Source organism: Pinus tabuliformis, chromosome 8 (assembly GCF_031772625.1).
Source record: "Pinus tabuliformis cultivar Carrire ecotype Pingquan chromosome 8, CPIR1, whole genome shotgun sequence".
NCBI lineage: Eukaryota > Viridiplantae > Streptophyta > Pinopsida > Pinales > Pinaceae > Pinus > Pinus tabuliformis.
The window spans coordinates 234,296,991-234,322,631 of NC_142294.1; the positions used below are offsets into that span (position 1 = coordinate 234,296,991).

General features: G+C 34.6%; 2 protein-coding genes across 6 annotated transcripts in view; one reads left to right on the top strand and one right to left on the bottom strand.

Moving 5' to 3' along the window:
* LOC149234979 (uncharacterized) overlaps positions 1-4,554 on the bottom strand; it is a 178,721-nt gene extending 174,167 nt beyond the window's left edge. For 4 of the 5 annotated variants that reach the window (XM_089372033.1, XM_089372031.1, XM_089372032.1 and 1 more), the window contains exon 1: positions 802-4,549. In XM_089372033.1, coding sequence (XP_089228159.1) covers positions 843-3,227 — 2,385 coding nt within the window. In that variant the 5' untranslated portion in view covers positions 3,228-4,549 and the 3' untranslated portion in view covers positions 802-842. Of the gene's footprint in view, positions 1-801 lie in introns of those variants that run through there. The other variant, XM_089372034.1, reaches the window with a different exon arrangement.
* Positions 4,555-12,681: 8,127 nt separating this feature from the next.
* Positions 12,682-24,804, top strand: LOC149234980 (UDP-glycosyltransferase 86A1-like). The gene is made up of 4 exons (XM_089368422.1): positions 12,682-12,881; positions 13,234-13,299; positions 23,803-23,884; positions 24,037-24,804. Exons 1-4 carry the CDS (start codon positions 12,682-12,684, stop codon positions 24,802-24,804), a joined length of 1,116 nt encoding a protein of 371 aa, XP_089224548.1.
* Positions 24,805-25,641: the final 837 nt, after the last annotated feature.

Below are 25,641 nucleotides of genomic sequence, written 5' to 3' on the forward strand. Positions count from 1 at the left end.
TACTTTCTCTGTATGTCATATAGCTCAGTTTGATAACCACGCAACCACTGTTTTAACAGCTTCTGGAGGTTTCCTTCTAAGCTTTGATTAAGGAATGAAAAGCTGATTTTGAAGGAGAAATTACCAGTGTATGTGTGAAACTGTTTTATGCTTTTACAATTTATGTTTTCAGCTATTGTGTGATTGATGCTACCATCTGAAATTAATTGCTATGTTAAATTAAATTCATCAAGTTATCTATTTAATTGGGATCATAAGGACAGCAGTCACCGAGGGTTGGGAAGTTTTAGAAAATCATCATTTGCTTTTTTCGGTGTTTTTGGTTTCTCTAAAAGATGAATCTGTGTCATTTATTTCATTCTTGTTTGTCTCTGTCAAATTATCCTCGCAATATGTTCAAGTTCTGCTCTCCTTCGGGTGTATATCATCTTTGTGCATCTGCAATCCTTTTCTTGTTTATGTTCATTTCTCCGCATCCATTGCTTTAGATGGGCATGAGGGTTATGTGAAGACTACAAGCCTCAGGTTTAATTCTACTTTATACTGCCTCTTAGGGTTAGGGATCCATGGATCAAAGTCGAAGGGTTAACTGAGCAATTTCAAGTTTGACAACTTACAATATTATTCAACTTACATTAAACATAACCTAAAATCTGACTTATAGCCTGAATTCTGGCAGATCTATTGACTCAGGTCAAACAGGCACTCTCATTTCTTTTACTTTTATTTCCACATTAAACAAATAGATTATATGGAAGCAAAAATTCACCTAACAATATATACGGAAAAAGAAATGTTTACCATTCCAAGGACAGAGCCTATCATGCTCCAGCTTTGATATGTTATACCAAACTCCAGTTTTCCATTTCCCGGCACAGCTTACTCACTTCATACAACTTGCATGTCTTGAAGAATCCATGATTTAATAATGTTGAGTAAATAACAGAATCAAGTGCTATCCCTTTCTCGACCATTTCATGATGTAACATTACAGCTGTTTTCATGTTGCCAATATTGCAATGTGCAGAAATTAAAACTGTATAAGTGACAACATCAGGCGTGATTCCTTTTTCTACCATTTCATTGAACAGTTTGAGAGCATCATGCAAACAGCTTGCTTTGCAATATCCATCAATTAGAGTAGTATAAGAGACGACATCCAGCAATATTCCTCTTTCACCCATTTCACGTAGTAAACCAAGGGCATACTGTAAATGACTCGTCTTGCAGTAAAAGTTCATTAAGATGGTATAAGTTATGACATCAGGCAAAAGACCTCTCTCCACCATATTGACATAAAGAGCTAAAGCGTTCTTATTATTTCCTGTTCTGTGAAATGCAGCAATAAGAGTGCTATAAGTAACCACATCAGGCATAATCCCCTTTTCCACCATGGCATCAAAGAGTTTTAAAGCTTCATGAATATTACCTATCTTGCAAAGCCCGTCCATCAAACTAGTGAATGCTACAGTATCGGGGACAAGCCCCTGTCTTGACATTCTAGAATACATCTCGAAAGCCTCTCTAATATTTCCCTCTTTGCATTGTCTTGCAATCAAAGTATTGAAAACATCGATCCCAGGAATAAGGCCTCTCTTTAACATTGCTTTGAGGAATCTTTCAGCCTCCTGCACTTCCCGAATTTTACAAAGTCCATAAATTATTGCCTTGCAAGTAAATGCATTAGGAACAATACCTTGTTCCATCATTTCATCTAAAAGTTGAAAAGCTTCCTGCATATGGCCTTCATTACAAAGTCCACTAATAAGTGCATTGTAAGTAACAATATCGGGAACAATGCATCCGCCAACCACATTGGCATAAAGCTGAAACGCCTGTTGCAAGTTGCCTTTTTTACAATACCCAACAATTAAGCTCGTATAATTGACCATGTCTGGAAAGACATTTGTTTCCACCATCTCATTTAACAAATTTAAGGCTCCCTGCATGTTGCCTTCTTTACAATGAGAATCAATCATAATATTGTACATAACCCGGTCAAACTTAAGCGCCGAATCTTTCAACTCCTTGAAAAGCTTGCGAGCATCATCCACTTTCCCAGCTTTACACAAACCATCAAGCAGTGAGCTACAGGTAAAATTGGTCGGCTTTATATTCCTCGATAACATTTCATTGAGCAGAATAAACGCATTTGTAAGATCACCATTCTTGCAGTACCCATCAATAAGACTGCTATAACTACAAACATCGTGGACTAAACCTTTCCTACACATGTCCTCAAAAATCCTTCTAGCCTCAGTTAAGTCACCTTCACAGCAAAATCCATGGATAAGCGCATTGTAACCATAAGCATTGAAGGAGAGGCCTTTCTGTTCCATATCCTTGAGAAGCTTAAGGCCTGCTTCTGTATTGCCTGCCATACAATATCCATGGATAAGTACAGTATAGGTAACAACATCTGGAACGATTCCACACCCTTCCATTTCTCGTATATAGTCATTTGCCTTCTGCAATCCGCCTTGTTTACAGCAGGCGTTAATTAATATGGTATATGTATATACATTAGGAGAAACACCCATCCGCCTCATTTCAGTATTAACACTGGACGCCATCTTCATTTCATTATTGTCAATTAAACATTTGAGAAAGAAGTTACAGCACAGAACAGAAGGCACAAGCTTATGTTCCTTCATCATACAAAATATTTGAAGGGCATCTCTCAGCATGCCACACTTTGCATAAGCCTTAAGGAGCACTTCCAATAAATAGGTATTACTCTCTTTGTCCATTAATGCTTCAAAAGCTTCCTTGGGTCTAAAATTCAAAACCTTTTGGGAGCCGACTAGTTCCCTGACCATATAAGAGGCCTTCCTGTCCATCCCTGACTGAGCTAAAATGCGAATGAGTGTTACATATGTTAGGAGAGTATGACAGAATCCTTGATGTTTTATGTGATTGAAAAAACGAAGAGCTGCTAGTGGGTCTGTGTTTGACTTCTGCAAAAGAGACAGTACATGGTGAGGGGTTAACCTGGAAACTGTTTGAGGACTGAGAAGGGGATTTATATGCCAAAATGCCTCCAGAATAATCAAGCCTAGACCCTTCGCTTCATCGTCTTCATTGTCATCGTTAGTATTTTCTTCAATTTGTTGGTAGTGCGGCATTGAATGGGCTGCAACAGCAGAACAGTGTCGTGCCTTCCTCCCAATTTCCTTCTGTGATATTGAAAGATGGAAAACCAATTTGAACTTGGACTTCATGCTCATAAGCCATAACTTATAATTGTATAAAGTGCGAAGGCTGGGGTTTAAGGTTTATGGGATTTAAAACTGAAAGCGCTCAACTTCGAGCTTCTGCTACTATTGTTGTTTTGTTGCAGGAAACAGCAAGCAACTCGACCTAACGACGTGTCCGCAAGGGCTAGATGTACAGTACTAATTATAGAAATACTGAAAGAGGGAGAAAATGGCCCCAGACAGCAACATGAGAAAGGATAGCAAGAGCCCTGATTCCATGGTACGACCCTGGCCTCTCCGGATGTTAGCATGGATGGTTTTGTTTTCCATCATCGGAATCCTGAAATGATTGAATATAGGGTTTAAAACTTGACATTTAAATCGAGGGAAGATGGGTTATGAAATGCAAGTTTACTTTTAAGGTTTATCGACCAGGGCAAGAGCTAACCAGCCTGCCATAGGGCATTTAATGGGCCTGTGGAGGCTGGTTCACCATCCATGACCCATAGCAGGATTTGACAGGAGCATGCGGTGGATAGTTCCCCAGTTCTGACCTCGAACCGCAGGGGCCGCCACCAATGTCAGAGGAATTGTGTGTGCGCGGAGCAGTCCATCCATCAATTTGAAATTTGAATTTATCTGCATTCAAACGAGGCGGGATCTTGACTGATATCTTCCAGACGCGGGGCAGTCGCTCAATTTCAAATTTGAAATTTAGAGGGGCGCACAGCGCAAAGCACTACATGACTGCAAATGCCTACGAGGTCAGCGTCCCCGTGTGTTTCTTCCATGGCTGCTGGCCGACCTGCTGCTGCTTTGTTTTGGTGCTGGACGCTTTCTTCTCAGACCACCGAGCACGACCTGTTGCTGCTTTGTTTTGGTGCTGGAAGCTTTCTTCTCAGACCACCGAGCACGATGAGCAAAAGTTTCTGAAGGTCGTGGTAGAGCACCTCGACCAGGCACCATAAGTCCAACCTTATTGTAGACATTGGGCGGGTTCAGGCCTGCAAAGGTTCGGTGTGTTCATCATCGGATCTACTGTAAACTCTGAAGGGTCCAATGCATCATATCATGTTAATTCGGATCTACTCTGTTACAGTTGGAGCTTTGAGGGAAAACGTTTCCCTGTTGAAGGCACGGGCAGATTCGACATCTGCTGCTTGTATATCACACAGATCCAACGAAGAGGGGCGAGGAAACCTGTTCACTAAATCTAGAGATGGGAAAGTCTGTCTTTTATAATGGTTCCACTTAATTATCAATTACCTTAAGGATACCGATTTGGGGTTTTTCCGTGTCACATATTTAAGGTTTCAACCTGAAAACTAAAAGTTTCACTGGCCAAATGGACGAGTAATTTTCACTGAAGCCATAAAAAAACAGATGCATTTTAGATGAAGTTCAATATAATGGATTGCAGATTTCTGTGGTTCGGTTTTTTAGAATCTGAACTCGGATAATCCACAGTTTTCATTTTTCTTGTCGACGTTTCGAGTCTAGACCAAGACTCATCATCACAAAGGAGAGAGAAAAATGTATTCATAAATAGGGTTTGAGGATGAACTGTCAAAATTGAGAAGTTTCATGCTGGATTATTTATAACCTTTCTAATATATATTCTATTAAGGTTCTTTTTTAATTTTATTTATTATTTATTATTTATGGATAATTATTATAGTTATATATTAATTTTCTTTTAAGTGAATAGTTTTTGTAATAAGATTTTTGTTTAGATATAAATGATGATTTTATTTTAATTATTTGTAACTTATGGTAATTATGATAATATTAATTTGTTACAAGGTTTCTAGGGTAATTGAATTAAAATATTATGATGATTTCAATGTTATAATATTTTTGTAATTTTTGATAAATTAAAATTATTTTTATTTTTATTTATTATACATGAATATAATTATTTTCTTGTTTAACAAGTATTTTAATTAATAAACATGTATAATAACCATACATGTTTATTATACCTAAATATTCTTTTTAACCAAGTTCAATATAAACAACTAGGGCTTTTAATTTATTTGTTTCAATATGACTTCACAATTTCACTGGGCCAAATCGATGGGACTTTAATTTATTTATCGATGACCGGATTTTAATTTATTTAGTAATGGTTTCAATATGATCATAAAAACGTCAAAGATACTTAAAATTTTGAAATTTAACAATTATAACTTGTCTTATGATGAATTATACTAGTGGGTTTGAAACGCGTCGACAAATAATTCTTTATGTGATTTTGCCGAAATTATTTTCACAATCAAACTATAACTTGGATTTACAAAAAAATTTGCCAAATTTTCTCGAAATATCACTGGAATTTCCATAACTTTCCAGGCAACTCCTCCACCTCGTTAGATTTAATTTTTTTAAAAACGTCCTTATACCTAATCACCTATTTACCATATTTTTCCACAGCTGTCCTCTCATGCTCTGGCAGTGTCCAACTCTTCGTTGTAATTAATGAGATCAACAAATTTACATTCAATTCCACCATTTAGTAGTCGGTAGCGATCCAACTCAGTAACTGTGTTGTGTTGTAGCTAATGAGTTAATTAAACATGCGAGTGACGCCATCATAGCATTTGAGATATTGGATTTGGACACGGTCTAACTATTCTTTGGGTTATTTGGGTTATTAGATGTGCATTTATTACCAAATCTCAACTACCATTATTTATGGGTTATTTAACTGAAAAATTAACCAATAAAAATATCGAAAACTGTTGCAATGAAAAATATATGTAAACTAGCCAATTAAATAAATCAAAAAGAGGAAACTAGCAAAATGGGTTGAAATGGGTTGTGTTTAGGTTAGGAATTTTATAAAGGGTAAATTATACTTTTATATAGATTTTTGTGTTTCTTTCTGGAAATATCTTGTGTATTTTTATTTTTGATGATGTGTATTTTTTATTATAAACTCTTTGCAAATTATTATCTATTTTTATTATTAAAAATAAAAAATAAACCTTATTAAATGTAATAAAAATAAAAAATAAACTTTATAAATTACATTTAATTATAAGATGGTGTTTATTCATTGCGGATTGACCAGTGATTTCATCTTTTAATACTACAACGAAATCTATTTATTTATTTTTATTTTTTACATTCTTTTTCTTAAATTATATTTTTAACCATTAAATTTTTTAATTGTGTTTACATAAAAAGAAAGTATGGTTTATTATAACATGTCTTGAAGTGCCAACTACAAAGTTAAGAAACATCTTTTTAACATTTTTTTAATTGTGTTTACATGAAAAGCAAGTATGGTTTATAATAACGTGCCTTGAAGTGCCAACTACAAAATGAAGAAACATCTTTTTAATCGTGTTGAAATGAAGTATGGTTTATTATAAGGTTGTCCTGAAGTAACAACCATGAGATGATTAACTTCACCTGACTTATTATAATGTTGTGATTAAATTCCAATTGAGGTGATAAATTTCATTAGCCTTTGGTTTTTATTTTTATGTTAATTGTTCAATTTAAAATTCACCGAACATTTCATAATAAATTTTGGAAAAAAATAAAAATAATTTTAGTTTTAATTAATATTGCTCTGTCAAGAAATTCTCAATTAAATTTAGTTTCAATTTGACATGAGTTGTAATTATGACTAAGAAATAACTAAATGAAAACAAGGAGTTGAAAGTGTTATTCAAATGTAAGAGAAGGAAAATGAGTGAAAATGTGTTTGAGGAATAGAGTATAAAGTGTATATTATGGCATTTTATGAGATATAATTTTACATAAAAATCCAACATCCCAAATATGTTAAAAATTTACGATGTAAAATGACATAAATTTACATAAGCTGCATTTTAGAGGAAGTATATCAATCTGTGCTCTAAAATGACAAGAAATTAACACATAAAACAAAGAAAGAAAGGGAGTTAGTTTAAAATGATAAGAAATTAGCACACAAAACAAGAAAAAAAAGGGAGTTAGTTTGAGGATGAGACATTAGGAGTGGAGTAGAGGCAAACCATATAATTTCACATGAAAATTAGTATATGTGCACCATGAGATGACTGAAATTACATGAGGGTGACATGATAGCCATGCCAAAGGTAAAGGGTAAGGTTAAAAGATGAGGAAGAGGATATAGTGTTTATTGACTATAGATTTACTATTACATATATGGGAAAGAGGGACATAAATTATTAGAGAATCTATAAACTTGTAACCTAGGATGGAAATAGAAAATGTAATTTAATCAACTTTGTCTTGTACCAACTTTTTTGGGTGGAAATCGAAAATGTAATTTAATCAATTTTTCCTTAGACCAGGGTTTTAGGGTTGAGCGGTTTGGAAAACGGTATAATGGGATAGAACTTATTTTCAAAAGGGTTGTGTAATAGGATAAAACTTTATTTTCAAAAGATGTTTCTTTCTTTAGCTTGGCGGAGTCCTCATAGTAGCTCTCATGAGGGTTGAGATTTGACAACTTAGGTAAAGAATGATACTTAATTGAGTCTAATTGGAATTAATAATAACAACTGCGTACAAATAATAATATGAATATGTACAAAAATAAAAATAATATGGTGATGTATAAATAAAAATAAATCGTTGTCTAAAAATGTCCAAAATAGCAAAAATTCACTTATGAAGAACTATATAATTTTGTGTACAAGACTTACAATGAAGTACTTTTATTTTATTTTTTTAACAATTAATTTGATTTTCAATTTGGTTATAGAAATAATGAGATTCTCATTTGTGTGTTATGGTCATTTTGTATTTTTTGTTATGATAAATATGTGAAATTTAGGGTAATATTTTAGTCAAAACTTTATTAGTGAATGGTTAATTTATTATCAAAGCATCACTCGTGAAGGGTAAAATTTTAAACATAACATTTTTTGACGGGTAGTATGAAGATCTAGAAAGTCAAAAAGAAATTGTTTGACGGGTAAAGAGGAATCCAAATTCCAACCCAGGCTGCGTGGATACACGGTCACATGCATCGTTACCTGGTCTTCGAGTTATCTCGCCCATGACACCTTAATACTTGTTGTCTACTTCTAGTACAAAGGGAAGGTATGACAACGTAACTAAATGGATGGATAACTAGTCTGCGAGTTCTCCTGTCACTTACACCTTAGTACTAGTTGTCTACTTGAAGAAGAAATAACTAGTCTGCGAGTTCTCCTATCACTTACACCTTAGTACTAGTTGTCTACTTGAAGAAGAAATGGTTGGCACGACCGTTTTAAATTTATCATGTCAAACAGCTGCCAAAATAGTTATAGACTGTCTAACGAGACTACTTTTATAATAATTAACTAACCATTTATTTATATAATTATAATTAGAGAAAAGGCGTAGTAATAACTAATTGTTTCATTCTCTTGATTATTAAATACATATTTTACCTTTATTCAAATGTTGGTAATAAATATAACAAAAATTTTAGTAATAATTATAACAAAAATAACTTTTCCCATTCCTTTCTCTTGATCCATTCAAGTTAACCAGTCAAATTTAGTCGTTTCTCAATCAAATTGCCCAGTCAAATTTAGTCATTTCTCAGTCAAATTGCCAAGTCCAATACAGTCGTTTCCTAGTGAGATATAGTCATTGGAAGATCTGCTCTCCCTATTTAAAAATGCAGCCATGATCGGATTCTTCAACTTGTCCTGACAATGAACCACACTTGTTGGTTCGAAACGCATCGACAAAAGTATTATAATGTGATTTCAGCCAAAAAAAATCTTCTCCAAAACTTGATATGGATTACAAAATGTTAAACACACATGGGCAACTAGAAATATGAAAGATAAAACATGCAGTACATTTTTTATTAACATGAGATATACATTTATAGTACATTGTTGTGATCGTTGGGTTTCACATCCCAAGTTCTCTTGGACTCCTTTTGTCCATTTAGCTTCCACACTAACCCATTTAGGATTAGGTGTCCAACATTCCCCCCTTAATCTGAAGGGTTATGTATGAGTCCAAGAAGAGAGTTGTAATACAAAATGTGCAAAAATGCATGGCAGCACTAGGCTGAATGTGCTCTATGAAATGTTGGTATAAAGGGCGGTGGTTTAAGGATGACCACCAACACTGGAACGCTTAGTGCAGTTCCCGGAACTCTTCCAAAACTGGCAAGAAGCTGAAGTCTTCTGCTAGAGGAAGTGCTCCTATTGTTTTGAAGAGGGAAACCTTCAACCATGAAAGGGAGGTCTCACCCCGCATAAAAGGGAGAACTTCAACCTGAAAAGGGAAGTCTCAACCTGTGATGGTTTAAGGATGACCAACAACTTTGGAATGCTTAATGCAATTCCTGGAACTCTTCCAAAACTGGCAAGAAGCTGGAGTCTTCTGCTAGAGGAAGTGTTCTCAATTTTGTTCCTGGAATTCTTCCAAAACTGGCAAGAAGTTGAAGTCTTCTACTAGAGGAAGTGTCCCAGATTGCCAACTGAAGGCATGTTTACGGGCATCTTTGTTTCTGGCTACAACTCTGAAATTGGTGTGGCAGGTTGTGGCTCAGGCTCGCTTGATGTGACTTTGAAGCTTGTAGATGACCATCATTTCCCCCCCTGTCAGATACAAGGTGAGATGATGGAGAAAACTCAACTGCAAGATTGTTCAATACTCTGGAACAAGTTCTGACATGTGTTTGGAATATCTTCTTGGTTGTTGATGCCCATTGCCAAGAAGCGATCCATCCAAGATGAATCTTTGTTCTTGCAGGACGTTTGTTTTTGAAGCATCTGTTTGAAGAATGACTGGTTTTATGACAGTGCTTACATGGATGAAGATCAAAACAGTGATCTTTCAAATGGCCAACTCGGTCACAGTGTTGGCATTTCACGATCTGTTATTGTTGTTGTTGCTGTGGAAGAGGGGTAGAATCTCGAATAGTTGGAGGTGAACTGTCATGAGGAGCAGGTGAACTGTCATGAATGAATCCAGCACTCTGAAACTGAATGGGCTTGGCGTAGTCTGGAATATGAAAGGACAAGTCCTTGTCATATCCAAGACCAGTTCTATGCTTGTTGTGGACAAGCTGTTCCCAAGGTCTGATGATAGGCTTGGGAAGTGCAGACTGAGTTTCTACATCTGCATATACAACTGCTGCTTTATTTGAATGAACTGTAACATTATTGACTTGCTGTTGATGGGTGGAGGTCTCAATGTTCTGAACAAAAACAGGTTCAGAATGACTCCTATGTTTTAATTCTTCTTGCTGTAGCTGTGATTCAAGCTGCAAAAACTCAATATTTTCTTGTACATTATGCAGGCATGTCTGAATGTCATAGAGAGTGTCTTTCCTGATTTGCACTGTGTTGTCAGCAGTTGATACGATTAGAGTTCTCAATAACTCCAATAATCGATGAATTTTTGTCATTATTTAAACAACTCAAGTCAACAAATGATCACAAATGTACTTGTAAAGGCAAATTGCTAATAATGCAATATTCTTCAAAATTAAATGTGCCCGATGATAAGAGGGAAATCTACTCAATTGATAATCCTTTGCAAGAAATAAATATTTCCTTGAAAATTGATTCTCCTTTATGTCCGGCTGTCAAATAAATTCCTCTATTGTATGCCAACAAACAATAAGTACATTGGAAGAGTTCAAGCTGACAATACAGTTCAGATAATGTTCATTTGTCCATTGTCTCAAATAATCACTTTATTCTACCAGCTTCAAGCTATCCCATCCTCTTTCACTAATGTTGGAAACTTGACTCCTCCGACTGCTAATAACAAATCGCAGAGAAACACGTGCTGGAAGGTAAATATCAGATATCAAGCAATGTCAAAGTGAAGTCGGGTTTCTGTGTTGTCTCTATAGGTTAGAGCTCAAAATGACAATCAACGCACCATTAGAACATATCAAAAAAGGAAACAACACACGACCATAAAAACTATATCAGCCCAATATATAGACTTATGTAAAACACCTCATCCATAATGCCATCCAAATATAATGCACAGTCCAGTGGTCAAAACTACTTCCTTGATGCAATTCGAATTGCTATTTTCCAACATTTTTTCTGAAGTGTGTAATTTGACACACAAGACAACACCTCACTGGAGTGTTAAATCATGAACGTCCAGGCTGAAGAAAGGTCGTGTTTCTCTGCTGCTTGATTTTGGTACCTCCGGTCGCAGGATGGCCTTGCAGGGACGCGGGAACTCAGACATGCGCCAGCATGAACAGCAATGACAACTTCGTCCTTGACTTTGCTGCGTCTTCCACGTTCAATAGACTAATAAAATCCAGCGATCAGAGCGCCACGAAATCAAATGAATGAACCCAATTGACCTGAATTTTATTCCTAAGTAACCAGAAAAGTGATCGCCACTGTGTGTTTCTGGGCGAAACTTCAGTTGTTATCGTAATGCCCTTCCCGAGCTTGCAAACTGGTCGTTGTCTTTCTCTGTGATTATATCACCCTTCAAGTCTGGTACTGATATTCACTAGAGACCTCAGCTGCCTTGACTTGTGCTGTGCCGACTCAGATTCTTTGTAACCAATCGGGATTCAAAAATTGTTCCTTGCTTCCTCAAATAATTCGCGGCTACAACTGATTCGTGGTAAGTCTCGCTGACCGCGACAAGGCTTCAGGAAGTTCAGAACTAACCTCGTTGTCTTCAAACCATCTCAGGAATGGTTACACTGTGTCGCTGCCTCAGGGAGTTTAACGCACTGCTCCGCTACCCACAACGAGTTCTTCTCTCCCTCAACTGATATGGGCTGCGCCTTCGCTAGGTTTGAAGCAGGATTCGGTGACCAATGCAACCTGTGCTGCTTCAATTCTTTGGCCAAGGGTGGTGTTCTTACTGAAGAGCTCAGACAGAAAATTGTCAGACAGGTGGAGTATTATTTTAGTGATGCAAATCTGAGTACTAACGACTATTTGATGAAATTTGTGAGTAAGGACGCAGAAGGATTTGTTCCTATTCCGGTTATCGCATCATTCAAGAAAGTGAAGAGTCTTGTTAGTAACTATGCATTGGTCACAGCGGCGCTGAGAACGTCTTCACAACTAGTTGTAAGTGAAGATGGGAAGAAAGTGAGAAGAGTGACACCAATGTCAGATGCAGAAATTGAAGAATTGAATGCTATGGGTACGCGCCCATGAGAGAACGCTGTATACATTGTCTTTCAGTCCCATCTCATCACCACTATAATTTCCCCGCAACCTATGAAATTATGAAATCTGCAGAAAACTCTGTGGATCCATAATATTAAAAACAAACCCGTGACAAACTGAAACAATCTTCAAATGGGGTAGCAACGAGAGTATCCGTTACACAGCTAAGCGAAGTTTGTGATGAAGATACCATTTAATACCATTGACAATCATGCCGACAGCGACAAACAACCAAAGCATAAAATTAAAACCTGAAAAAGTCCAGAATACCAGATATACATTTAAGAGGCACTAGCAGCATTATAAGACCCGATGCTCTTTTTCCGGTTTCAAAGAAAAAGATGCATTGCACAACATCCGCCAGTGAGTCCACAGAGACCAGAAAGGCAACCGTTCAAAGCCCTCGACTCCATGATCAGAGAATACAGCTGCAAATGCTATTACCCAAAACGTATGCTGAGACAATAACTGTAAATATTTGGAACCTCCCTTTCAGTTTCCCTGAACAGCTAGAACAAGGCGAAATGGTCGCTGGGAATGGGTAAGCCTTGGCAGATTGGAGCCAGCAATTTGGAATAGGGACAGACCAGTGTCAGACCAGCGTCATGAATAGATACGTTATGGCCAGAGGCAATGCTGGTGCGCCAGAGAGCATTATGTCAAGACAGATGCGTTATGGCAGAGGCAGCGCATTATGTCAGGGAAACCGTTACTATCAGTAGAACTTTTATTCTACGCTCTGATTTTTATTTGCTGCCACAACGTTTTCAACATAAACTCCTCGAATAGGAGTTAGGAATGATTGGCCATCGTAAGCAAGCTTGCTCAACGCATATTGAAAGGAAACAAAATCATTCAACTGTTATGGGACAGCGTTAATATGATATGGACAGATGTGCAACACTGGCAGAGGCAGGTTATTTCAGGTCGGAGGGGAATAAGGTAGAGTCAGAGGTCAGGTAACACAGAACTGACATATATATAGAGACCACAAAACAAGTGGCTCAAATTGGAGCAGGACCAGCAATTGCCCGCTCTGATACCATGTTAAACACACATGGGCAACCAGAAATATGAAAGATAAAACATGCAATACATTTTTTATTAACATGAGATATACATTTATAGTACATTGTTATGACTGTTGGGTTTCACATCCCAAGGTCTCTTGGACTCCTTTTGTCCATTCAGCTTCCACACTAACCCATTTAGGATTAGGTGTCCAACACAAAACCTTAAATTCAACAAAAAGATTTTGATAAATTCACCCATGGAATTTTGTAAATCCAAGTTACAAATGTTAAACTTCAAGATTTTGGGTTCCCAATAGTTTTTGATGGTGCTAAATCCATTTCCACCATCAAAAACATGATTCAAACACTGATATTGCAAGATTTCTTGATTTTTTCCTAATTCCATCTACTTTTGATTGTCCATCTACTTTGGAATGAAGAAATGGTTTTTCCATGGCATATTGACTTAAGAATTTTAACATTTAAGAAGATTTTTGCTTCATAATCAAATAAATAATATACAAATAAACAACTATTTAAATTGTATGCGATATTTTAATATTTAGAATTTATTTTTTTTAAATACAAACTAAAACAGAGGACAAAATTGAATACAACGTTAAATGATACGGTGTTTCGAAGAAATTGTTTTCCAACTAATTTGATTTTGTATAGTAGGCTTTTAAATGTTAACATACTTAAAACTTAGTTGAATATGATATTTATTGTATCATGGAGTGTGTCTTTACTTATTGTATGGTTTTTTAGTCACAAATTATCTTATAGGTTATTAAACTTGTGTAAATTTATAAATATAGATTTTGTTTTCTCTCATGAAATAAATTTGGCCCTTCAAGTTGGTAATCACTAGCTTTATTTTTCAAGAATATCTTATTCTCTCAAATTCAAAAGTTTCACCACATCATTAAGTTCTTTAAGTAATAATTCCCTCTAAAATATATATGTAGAAGTTTCCTATATAATAATTTAAACTTAATTTCTATTAGTCATTAGTTCGACAGCCTTGTAAATTATTTTACAAGCGAGTAGATTTAAATAATTGACATTGGATTTAAATAATTGAAATGTTTGGTATATGATATATATAAACAAAAATATAATACTTTCCTTGTTACAGTAGGGATCACTTATATTTTGGGATTTATATAGTCTTTTGAAGAAATAAAAAATCGTTGCTAAAAATAAGTAAATTTGAAAAATGTATTGAAATGCTTCACTTTGTTGTAGAAATCACTTTTAGTGTAGGATTTATATAGTCTCTTGAACAAATGAAAAATTGTTGCTAAGAAGAACTAATTTTGAAAAAGGTCAAATGCTTCACTTAGTAAATGGAGACAATATTTCTATGATCAATCAAATTATTTAAAAAAAATTAACAATATTGTATTTTATTAACCATTTATAGCAATATATTTAACCACACATCAGAAATATATAATTGATATTTCACACATGCAATTCAAACATGTTGTATGTGTACTAGATTCATCGTGCTCACACCATCACTACTAACCAATTTTCTTTACTAACCATTACATGTAGAGTAATTGAGGCTTATATTTTACTTTGAAATTTTGCACGCAAACATATGTTCACGTTCTATAATTAGGAAAGAAGTATGTGGTCCATCATCCACACATCATTTCTTTTCTTGTAAGGAACAAAAATCACATAGTGTAATTAGGGGAATTATATTGAAGGATCGTGAACCACATATCCACATGCTTGCAATTCAAACACTTTGTATGTGCACTAGGTTCCCCTTGCACGCACCATCACTACAAACCAATTTTCTTTAGTAACCATTATGTACAAGTAGAGTAATTCCTTATATTTTACTTTAAAAATTTGCACACAAACATATGTGAGTATGCTCACATAGTACAATTAGGAAAGAAGTAAGTGGCCCATCATCCACACATCATTTCGTTTCTTGCAAGGAACAAACATCACATAGTTTAATTAAGGGAATTGTAAAGGATCACTCCATATCCATATCAATTCACACCTTGTATGCTCACAATTTCACTTGCACACACAATCACCTCACACACTAAGCTCACTTAAATATTTCCAGAATATTTGTACCTAATTTATTTGAGCTTATATTTTGTTGCACACCCTAAGTGAAGCAAAGCCTTTCTAAAAACAATCTTAACCTGAACACACTAAATTCCCCATAAGGGCCACAAGATGATTTATAGTTCATGCTAAGACCATGGCGACAAGCAACACATAAGTCGTCATGGTTGTTTTTCATATTTAAACATATAAATTTGTCTTTTAGGGAGCTTAAAATATTGCATCATCCAGTGACAAATCGAGTACATGGATAGAAACCTGTGAAGGGGGTAAGGCCTACGTGGAAAATTTCACAGAACTTCATCTTGTCTCTCAACACATGGTAGGGATTTTGGGTTCAAAACAGACAACAAGAAGTTGAGATTCATCCATTCCCACTAGACCCAGGTAACTTAGTGACCAAATATTAGGGCATCATTCCCTATAGGTTGAGGTGCGGGAGAACTTAGACCTGAGGCGACCTTGGTTAGGCTATTGGAATTGTTTCCATCTCTTTCAAGATGTAGCCCTAGTATGTTTGGCCATTATAACCCTCTCCATACCTTGGTTGGTTTTTTGGCTGTTGGAAGTGTCGTCAGTGAAATTTATGATGTGGCCCTAGTACCCTATTCTAAAATCTTCACAAGGCCCAGTTACTACTTGAGAAGAAGGACGTTAGGTATTTTTAGGATTTTTTCTCATACGCAAAACCTCAGATAAACATTTTTTGTTAATTGTTTCACACATTAGAATTAAAGGGAAAATTAACCATTTATTCTTTATTTGTGTTATGTATGTGATTCATTTGGTTTTCCTAAATAAAATGTATGTGTTCAGGTGTGCTTACAAATGCAATAGTCTCAGGTGTTTTTGATTCCTTTCCTTTCTTGCCAACTAATTTCTTTCTCAGAATAGAATGCTTGTCGTTGGTTACATGTTTCACGAGTTATATCATCTTTAGGTGCCTCATACATACAATTCACATAATCATTAAAATTATTTTACCTTTCATACATGATGAATGCTTTTACCTTTCATCATATTTTTAATCACCCTTTTAGCTAACACAGGGATCGATACTTTTACGTACATGTTCTCTTCTTCGACCCATCTTTCCTTCATATAAAAACCCTTTTCTTTACATGTTTCAACTTAGAACCCTTGGTCCATGTGACTAGAACCCTAGGGTTTCCAAATTGATTTTTATTGATTGAGGATGAATGCTTTTACCTTTCATCATATTCTGAATCACCCTTTTTGTTGACACAGGGATCGATACCTTTAGTAGTGTGCTCTTCTTTGACCCATCTTTCCCTAAGCTCGAAACACTTTTCAACTTAGAACCCTTGGTCCATGCTAACTTATGTTACCTAACAACCAAGTCTCAACTTGTCTTTCACTTAAATTTTCCCTAGGGTTTGTGACTAGAATGCTAGGGTTTCCAAATTGATTTTTGTTGAGTGATGAGGAATGCTTTGACCTTTCATCATATTCTGAATCACCCTTTTTGTTGACACAAAGATTAATACCTTTATTGGTGCGCTCTTCTTCAACCCATCTTTCCATGAGTTTGAAACCCTTTTCTTTTCATGTTTCAACTTATAACCCTTGGCCCGTGTCAACTTCTGCTACCTTCTTTCCAAATGTCAACTTGTTTTTCATTTAAATTTTCCCTAGGGTTTGTGACTAAAACCGTAGGGTTTCCAAATTGAATTTTATTGATTGAGGAGGAATTATTTTACCTTTCATGATATTATGAATCACCCTTTTTGTAGACACAGAGACCGATAGTTTTACTGACCTGCACTCTTATTTGACCCATCTTTCCCTAAGCTCAAAAGCCTTTTCTTTCCATTTTTCAACTTAGAACCCTTGATCCATGTCAACCTCTTATACCTAGCTACCAAGTCTCAACTATATTTTTCATTTCAATTTTCCCCAAGGTTAGTGACTAAAACCTTAGGGTTTCCAAATTGACCAGGGAGGAATGCTTTTACCTTTCATCATATTTTTAATCACCCTTTTTGTTGACACGGGGATTGATACTTTTATTGGTGCGTTCTTCTTCAACCCATCTTTCCTTGCCCTTGAAACCCTTTTATTTTCATGTTTCAACGTCTTAGAACCCTTAGTCTATGTCAACTTCTGCTACCTAGCTACCTACTATCAAATTGTATCATGACCTTCCACCTATGGTGATTTCTTAAATAAACATGAGTAGATTTACTATTTACTTGTCTTATGATAATGATTCATTTGAATTACAAGTGTATTTTGTATTTCACTATGCAGGGATGGAAATCGAACAAGTCCCATAATAATAATAATAATAATATAATATTAAAATATAATAAAATAAATAATAAACAATAAATAAAAGATAATAATAGTAAATAGATAATAAATAATGAAGAAATATAGTAATAACAAATAAATAAAATAGTAAAGTTCTAAATAAGTATATATAAAAGTAAAATATAAAATAGTAAGTAAAGTTAATAAACAAATAAAAATAAAAGAAGAAAGAGTTAACAAAAAGAATTATAAAAATAGTAAAAATAAGTAAAGTTATTAAAAAGTAAATATGAATAAAATAAGAAATAAATAAATTAAGAGAAAGTTTAACTTAAGTAAAACTTAAAATAAAAGTTGCATATTGACACATGGAATGTGTGCATACGAATCCCCTTCCAATGTTTGGTATGTTTAATAGACGGTGAGGAAGATGAGAGATCATTCCATCATCCATTCTCTTGGGAGAAAAATGTTGTGAGACAAAGGATTCCCTAGTAATAGTATGTTGATTGAGGGTTCGGGGGTGGCCAGTTGTAGAAAGATTATATGTAGCTGAGCCTATAGTTGGGTGGAGAGCCGTCCCCAAAACTTTGCTGCGATTAGCGAGATTCAAATAGCACTCAACTCCGAAATTACAAGTAAAAAATATCATCGCTACAACTAAGTTGCCTTTGCTCATATTTCTCAAAAATTCTATGCTAATTAATTGAACAGAAGAGTGTTTATTGTAAATCGCATAATTGATCTAATTAGTTGTATGTTTTAATTCGAGATTGTTACATATGCAGATGTATTTTTCTAATTTAATTTGAAAATAATAATAATAATATATTAAAATTCTACTTTATTTAAAATATATAAAAAGAGAGAAAGATTACTAGTACTTATGGATGTTCAGACTACATGTTCCAAAAGAATATTTACTATTTATATTCATAATCTTAAAATGAAAAATTTCCATAATTTAATTAAGATTTATTAATAGTAAATACACTGCTAAATAAAATTAGTGACATGTAATAATGTAAATAATCCATTTTATGTTCTAATTATGTAATAATCTAAATAGCAGTTGTCTTTAGTGAGACTTTTTGGAGGCTTTTCCGGTGGGTTTTTCCGGTCAAATTTCTCTAAAATCCGGCAGCAATTTATTGAAATCGCAAGGTTGATAGGTAATTTCTGCACAATCAAAGCGTCCTAGGGGTTATTCAGGGTGTTGAATCCAAATATGAAGTTAAAAAACCATTTTAAATAATACAAATCAAGATTTAACCTCAATTTTTTCCGTCGAGTTCCGTCACCAGAATCTCCAAAAAATCGCACTAAAGACAACTCCATCTAAATAATCCATTTGATGTTTTAATTTAGGACCGTGTCAATTGCAATATCACCCCAACCAAAAAAATGTAAAGAAATGAAGGAAAATAAAATTTATTAATGTCAATGAGGTAATTACCAATGATGCTTGAACTGGTAACCCCCGCAATTTAACTACTCACAATTTTACCTCGAACATCGGTCCAAGTAAGCAACCTCGAGCAAAGTTTGTTGAGCAACCTTTAGCGTACATAATGTAGGTGATGTCAATATGGGTCAAAATTGCGTGACGACCTCCATGACTAGTCTGGTATGCATATCATGACATCCTTATGAGAATACAAATCTGATTCAACAATAATACGTTTATGGAACAATAACACTCTAAAAGTATCCAAGGAGTCCGAATAATACGTTTATAACGTTTATTCGATTATAACTTTATCTATCAGATATAGTGAATTTACATCTTATTATTAAAAATATATAAAAAATCTATATGTTAAAACGAATAGAATTAAATATTTTTAACGTGCAATATTTTAACAAGCATGTTATCTTAGAAATTGTGCATGGGTGGGTTATTAAGTATGGAAATTAATAAATATATAAGGAAATTAATAAATATATAAAATATGGAGTTTTATTTTAGTCAGTGGTATTTTACCAATTAATAATTGATATTTATTTTTCCTATTATGTTTTAATTTATATTATATTTAATTATATAATTAGGTTTAATGTTATTGGATATTTTTATTATAATTTTTGGGAAGGGAAATTTTTAAAATGGAGATGTTTTTAATATTTTAAGGGTATATATTTTTATTTAATAATTTTTAAATTTTTAATTTTGGATATTTTTTGAATAAATCAAATAAGTTGTAATAAATAAATAAATGTAATTATAGGACTTTGTCTATTTAAGTGAAATGATAGTGATTAGGGTATGGATGGGCCAAGGGACGATAACAGATTCCATGTTATTTCGTATTACATGTTTTGTGCTACGAGGAGTACTTAATGATTGATGACATACGAAAATGGCATCTAGCAATAAATACATGATTTGAAGAGGGAAATTTAGTATTGATGTAAATGATGGATACTAATATATGAGGGATCTTGGGTTTCTAAGATTGATCCCCAATGTTAGAGGTATATGTTTGATGACATTATCTAAGAAGGAATGACAAACGAGGAACTTACAAATTTCTTATTAATGACAATGAATGGTATTCAAGGTGACTATAACCAACACAGAATGAGCGAATTAATTAAAATGAGTAATAGATAGATAATTTAGGTAAATGAGTGGGAATTTCACAAACAAGTCAACCATAAGAAACAACTGCCATAGAACGTGACTGAAGATTTCGATTTATGAATAATCACGATGAAATAACTTAGCTTAGATAGATACTTTTGTGGAGCATCTAGATAATGTCTTATTGTTATTGATACATCTAAATCATACACTATGATCTTAGTTATGGTTTTATTTAACTATTATGTCAACATAGGACTATTGAGTATAATGTTGGGATGAGGTTTCATGATATGATTGTATAAGGGTAATGATGCACATGTGGTTCTTATTTATTTAGTTGTTATGATAATGATGTTGTATGCTTATGATGAATATGATATGCATAAGGATTATGATGTTATGATATGAGGTATATTGATATGTGGTTCATTTATTATGCGATGATATGTTTTTGATGTTGATATGTTGATGTTATAACTTAGGAGGATATTATGATGTGAAGCATATGGTTATTGTATATAGATTTATGACATGCATAATTTTGTGATAACAATGATATTATGTTCTCATGCAAGACTTGACATGTGGATTATTTTCTATGATACTATGATTATTGTTAATGCATTGGATGTATGTTGAGATGTGGTGATGGATAGGAAATCCATAAATGGGCCGACAGGGTCGATTTATTTGATGATCTTGTAGGAGCTCATACCTACGAGGGAGAATATATACACCATATAGGTTGGGGACATACTCAATCAACACAACATATGCCAATGGTTCCTTTGTCTTGTTTAGCGCTTGATGGATAGCTCTTGAAGGGCTATGGGAACATCTTGAGGAGGCCAAGTGCCTGATATTGTAGGCTAGGTGCTTGGTATTGGATTAGGATGCTGAAGTTTGGTGGGGGTGTAAGGACTTCGATGCCTGGGGTTGTGCACCTTAGTAGGTGTGGAGGGAGTGGGCCAGCCTTGCGAGATGCCTGGAGTCATTGAGTATCATATCGGATGCCTGCCTTGGGGTAGATGAGGTTTGAGTCAGGCGCGAGATTTAGGGCCAGCGTTGGACTAGGATACAAACCGGTGACACTTATGTTTGGTTCCGAAAGTGGGAAAAAAGACAGAGATTCCTTGAGATTTCCTGGGTGTTGTGAAAACTTTCAATGCCTGCTGGTTATACTAGTTCAACAGAGGGTGTAGCGAAATCATGAAGTAAATAAATAACTAAATAAATAAAATGTTAAATGATTTAATTTAACTTCGAGACAAAGTTCTTTAAAGATGTGGGAGTATGTAATGTCCCATAATAATAATAATAATATAATATTAAAATATAAGCAAATAAATAATAAACAATAAAGAAAAGATAATAATGGTAAATAGATAACAAATAATGAACAAATATAATAATAACAAATAAATAAAATAATAAAGTTCTAAATAAGTATATATAAGAGTAAAATATAAAATAGTAAGTAAAGTTAACAAAAAAGTAAAAATAAAATAAGAAAAAGTTAACTAAGAGAACTATAAAATAATAAAAATAAGTAAAGTTATGAAAAAGTAAAAATGAATAAAATAAGAAAGAAATAAATTAAGAGAAAATTTAACTTAGGTAAAACTTAAAATAAAAAATAAAAGTTACATGTTGACACATGGAATGTGTGCATGCGGTTCCCCTACCAATGGCTGGTCTATTTAATAGATGGTGAGGAAGATGAGATATCATTCCATCATTCATTCTCTTGGGAGAAAAGTGTTGTGAGACAAAGGATTCTCTGGTAGTAGTACGTTGATTGAGGGCTCGGGCGTGGTTAGTTGTACCAAGATTATATGCAGCTGAGCCTACGGTTGGGTGGAGAGTCATCCTCAAAACTTTGTTGCGGTTAGCGAGATTCAAATAGCACTCAACTCCGAAATTACAAGTAAGGAATATCATCGCTACAAGTAAGTTTCCTTTGCTCCTATTTCTAAAAAATTCTATGCTAATTAGTTGAATAGAGGAGTGTTTATTGTAAATCACATAATTGAGCTAATTAGTTGCATGTTTTAATTCAGGGTAACAACCCAAATTTTAAAATATACAAATAATTACATCAATTATACGATTTATAATCAACACACAATTAAACAATTATTTAACATAAAATTTCAAAAATATGAGCAGAGAAAACTTACCTGTGGTGATGATATTCCTCACTTTTGATTTCAGAGTTGAACGCTATTTGAATCCTACTAACCACAAAAAAGTTTTGGGGACGACTCTCCACCCAACCATAGGCTCAACATCATGTAATCTCTCTACAGCTGGCCACCCCCGAGCCCTCAATCAACGTATTACTGCCAGGGAATCCTTTGTCTCACCACACTTTTCTCCCAAGAGAATGGATGATGGAATGATGAATCTCATCTTTTTCATCGTCTATTAAATAGACCCAACATTGGAAAGGGAACCCCATGCACACATTCCATGTGTCCACATGCAACTTTTATTTTAAGTTTTATTTAAGTTAAATTTTCTCTTAATCTATTTCTTTCTTATTTTATCCATTTTTACTTTTTAATAATTTTACTTCTTTTTACTATTTTTATAGTTCTCTTAGTTAACTCTTTCTTATTTTATTTTACTTTTTGTTAACTTTACTTATTGTTACTATTTTATATTTTACTTTTGCATCTATATACTTATTTAGAACTTTACTATTTTATTTATTTTGTTATATTATTTATTTACTTCTTCATTATTTATTATCTATTTACTATTATTATCTTTTCTTTATTGTTTATTATATTTAGGCCGATAGGCCTTCCTATGCATCAACTTTTTCGTCAACACTTTTATCCTGCTCCTTTTGATCAGGTGAGACACTTTCAACCGTTGATTTGAAGTCTAACTGCTTTTTCTAGCATGGCAAGATATTTTTACTGCTTTTTCCGTTTCTTTAGTTTGCCAGTTATTTTCGCTATTCTTCTTTCCTAACTTTTGGCAAGCACCATTCTTCTTCCTGACTTTTTGGCCAGCGCTAATTAGTATCATTAAAACGACCTGCCGCCAACTCTTTAGACTTAATCCCCAAACCCCCAAAGCCGTGGTTTGAAGCTCTGTAAAGAGCTTTTCGAAATTTGACTTCCATTCTCTGATTGCTCTAATGTGTTCCACTCGCTGGTGTGGTTTGTTCTGGGCGCAGTTTTGCATTTATGTTGAGCTCACTATATTCCGCCGAGACCCATCTGACTTAACAGAATTTTGTTGTTGTTCGAGGGGTTCTACACTGGCCCCTCAACCTATGTCAGCTTCCATCTTCTCCTACGATAGAAATCTCGGCTCGATCTGCAGGCCATTACCCGACAGGTGCTTATTTTCCTTCAAATTGTCATAAACACATGTGTTTTTGTTCTCTAGATAAGAGTTGTTAAATATATATATTTTTTTCTCTATTTCTTTCTACAAATGGTAACTGAATTCATGTTTTTGGACTGCAGGGGTATTGTTTCACCTACACGCGGGTTCTGGCAGTCAGAAGGCTCAGGATTTCACCAAAAGTTTTGGCTGTTCGGCTCTCGGGTTGATTCCAACTCAATATATCGATTCTTACCAATAGTTTCTTCCTTAAACTGGTATGGATACCCATAATTCTAATTGGGTTCGCTCTTCGCTGGATACCCTGAAATTCTCTAATGGGTTCTGCTCGCTGTTGTGGTTTGTTCTGTGCGCAGTTTGTTCTTGGCAATTCTTTTGACGATCTCGAAAGAAAGGAAGTGAATTTGAACCCTCCGGTACTGCATGTTGGTCCGTTGCTTCCCTCTGGTTTTTTGAACGGTGAACATTCCAAGGACATGAGAGTTGGAACGAGCATTTGGACAGAATGTGACTGTTCCGAGTGGCTGGATGCAAAGCCTAATCGTTCGGTTCTATACGTTTCCTTTGGGAGTATGGTTCATGTGACTAAAGCTCAGCTGGAGGAAATAGCGATGGTTTTGAAGGACAGCGGGCAGTTGTTCCTCTGGGCTCTTCGTCCAGACATAGTCTCTTCAACAGTCTCAGACAGCTTACCCCACGGTTTTCTGGATGAGATAAAAGGGCAGGGGCTCGTTGTTCCATGGTGCAATCAGCTGCAAGTGTTATCCCATCCGTCCGTTGCGGGATTCGTTACTCATTGCGGATGGAACTCAATGCTTGAAAGCATAGCTGGTGGAGTTCCCATGGTAGGGCTTCCATTTTGGGCGGATCAATTCACCAACAGCAAGCTCATGGTCGATGAATGGAAAATTGGATACAGATTGAGTGGTGGGAAAGGACTGATACTAAAGAAAGAGATATCCAGAACTATCAGAAAATTGTTCAGTGACGAAGGGACGGAGGTAAAGAAAAATGTCGAGGCTCTAAGAGACAATGCGAGGACTGCGGTGCGAAGAGGAGGATCTTCGGATATAAACATTGAGAGCTTCCTAGAAGGTTTGAAGGGGAACCGTATCAGTAAATAACTGCATGATGGTGAACCTTCTCACACATGTTTATCACTCGTATGACGCATGATGTTTGAGCTGAGTTTATAAATGTTTTAGTTGAATTTATACAAAATTATTCGTATAAATTGGAAGTTATTTAAATTCGGAAGGGAAAAAAATTGAAATTGAGCGCTATTTGATCCTGTCTTTATATCTAAAATGTGTGGTTTCAAAACAATAAAACGACTTTAATTTAATTTCGTGGTATTCTAATATGTGCTTCGTTCCCTTTCTATTTAAGTAGAGGATGATTTAATCGATTACGCTGAATTTTACCAGTGAATCATTATAACTATTTTCGTTTATCATAAGCGTAAAGTTTTATATAATTTTTGTTTTTTATTTTTTTTAATAATGATGGCGGTTATTCACATCATTAAAATAAATAAATAAATGAATATTTATTTATTTTACAATTTTAGTTTTGTATTTACAAAATTTAATAGAAGTGTTTTAAAGAAGTATATTTTGTTATGAGTTAAAAAGTTAAATAAAGACGTTAAGAGAAAATGTTTTCCCAAAAACTCCGTGGGTCCCCTTAACAGTTGGATTTAGCAACCATTACTCCTCCATTGAGGTTTAGCCAAAAAGGACATCAAAAAATATATGGAAATTGTTTAATTATGTAGCCATTGACAATTACTTGCATTGATGCTTGGTGGGAATTCTAACCAAACAATGTTCATATATAGAATTCTAAGACATATGGATCGCCATAGAACATAAGAGAACTAAACATAGCAGATACAAAAGTGAGTGACCAAGTGACATAATAGACTATTAGTCTAATATTATGACTTGAAAATGAGCATT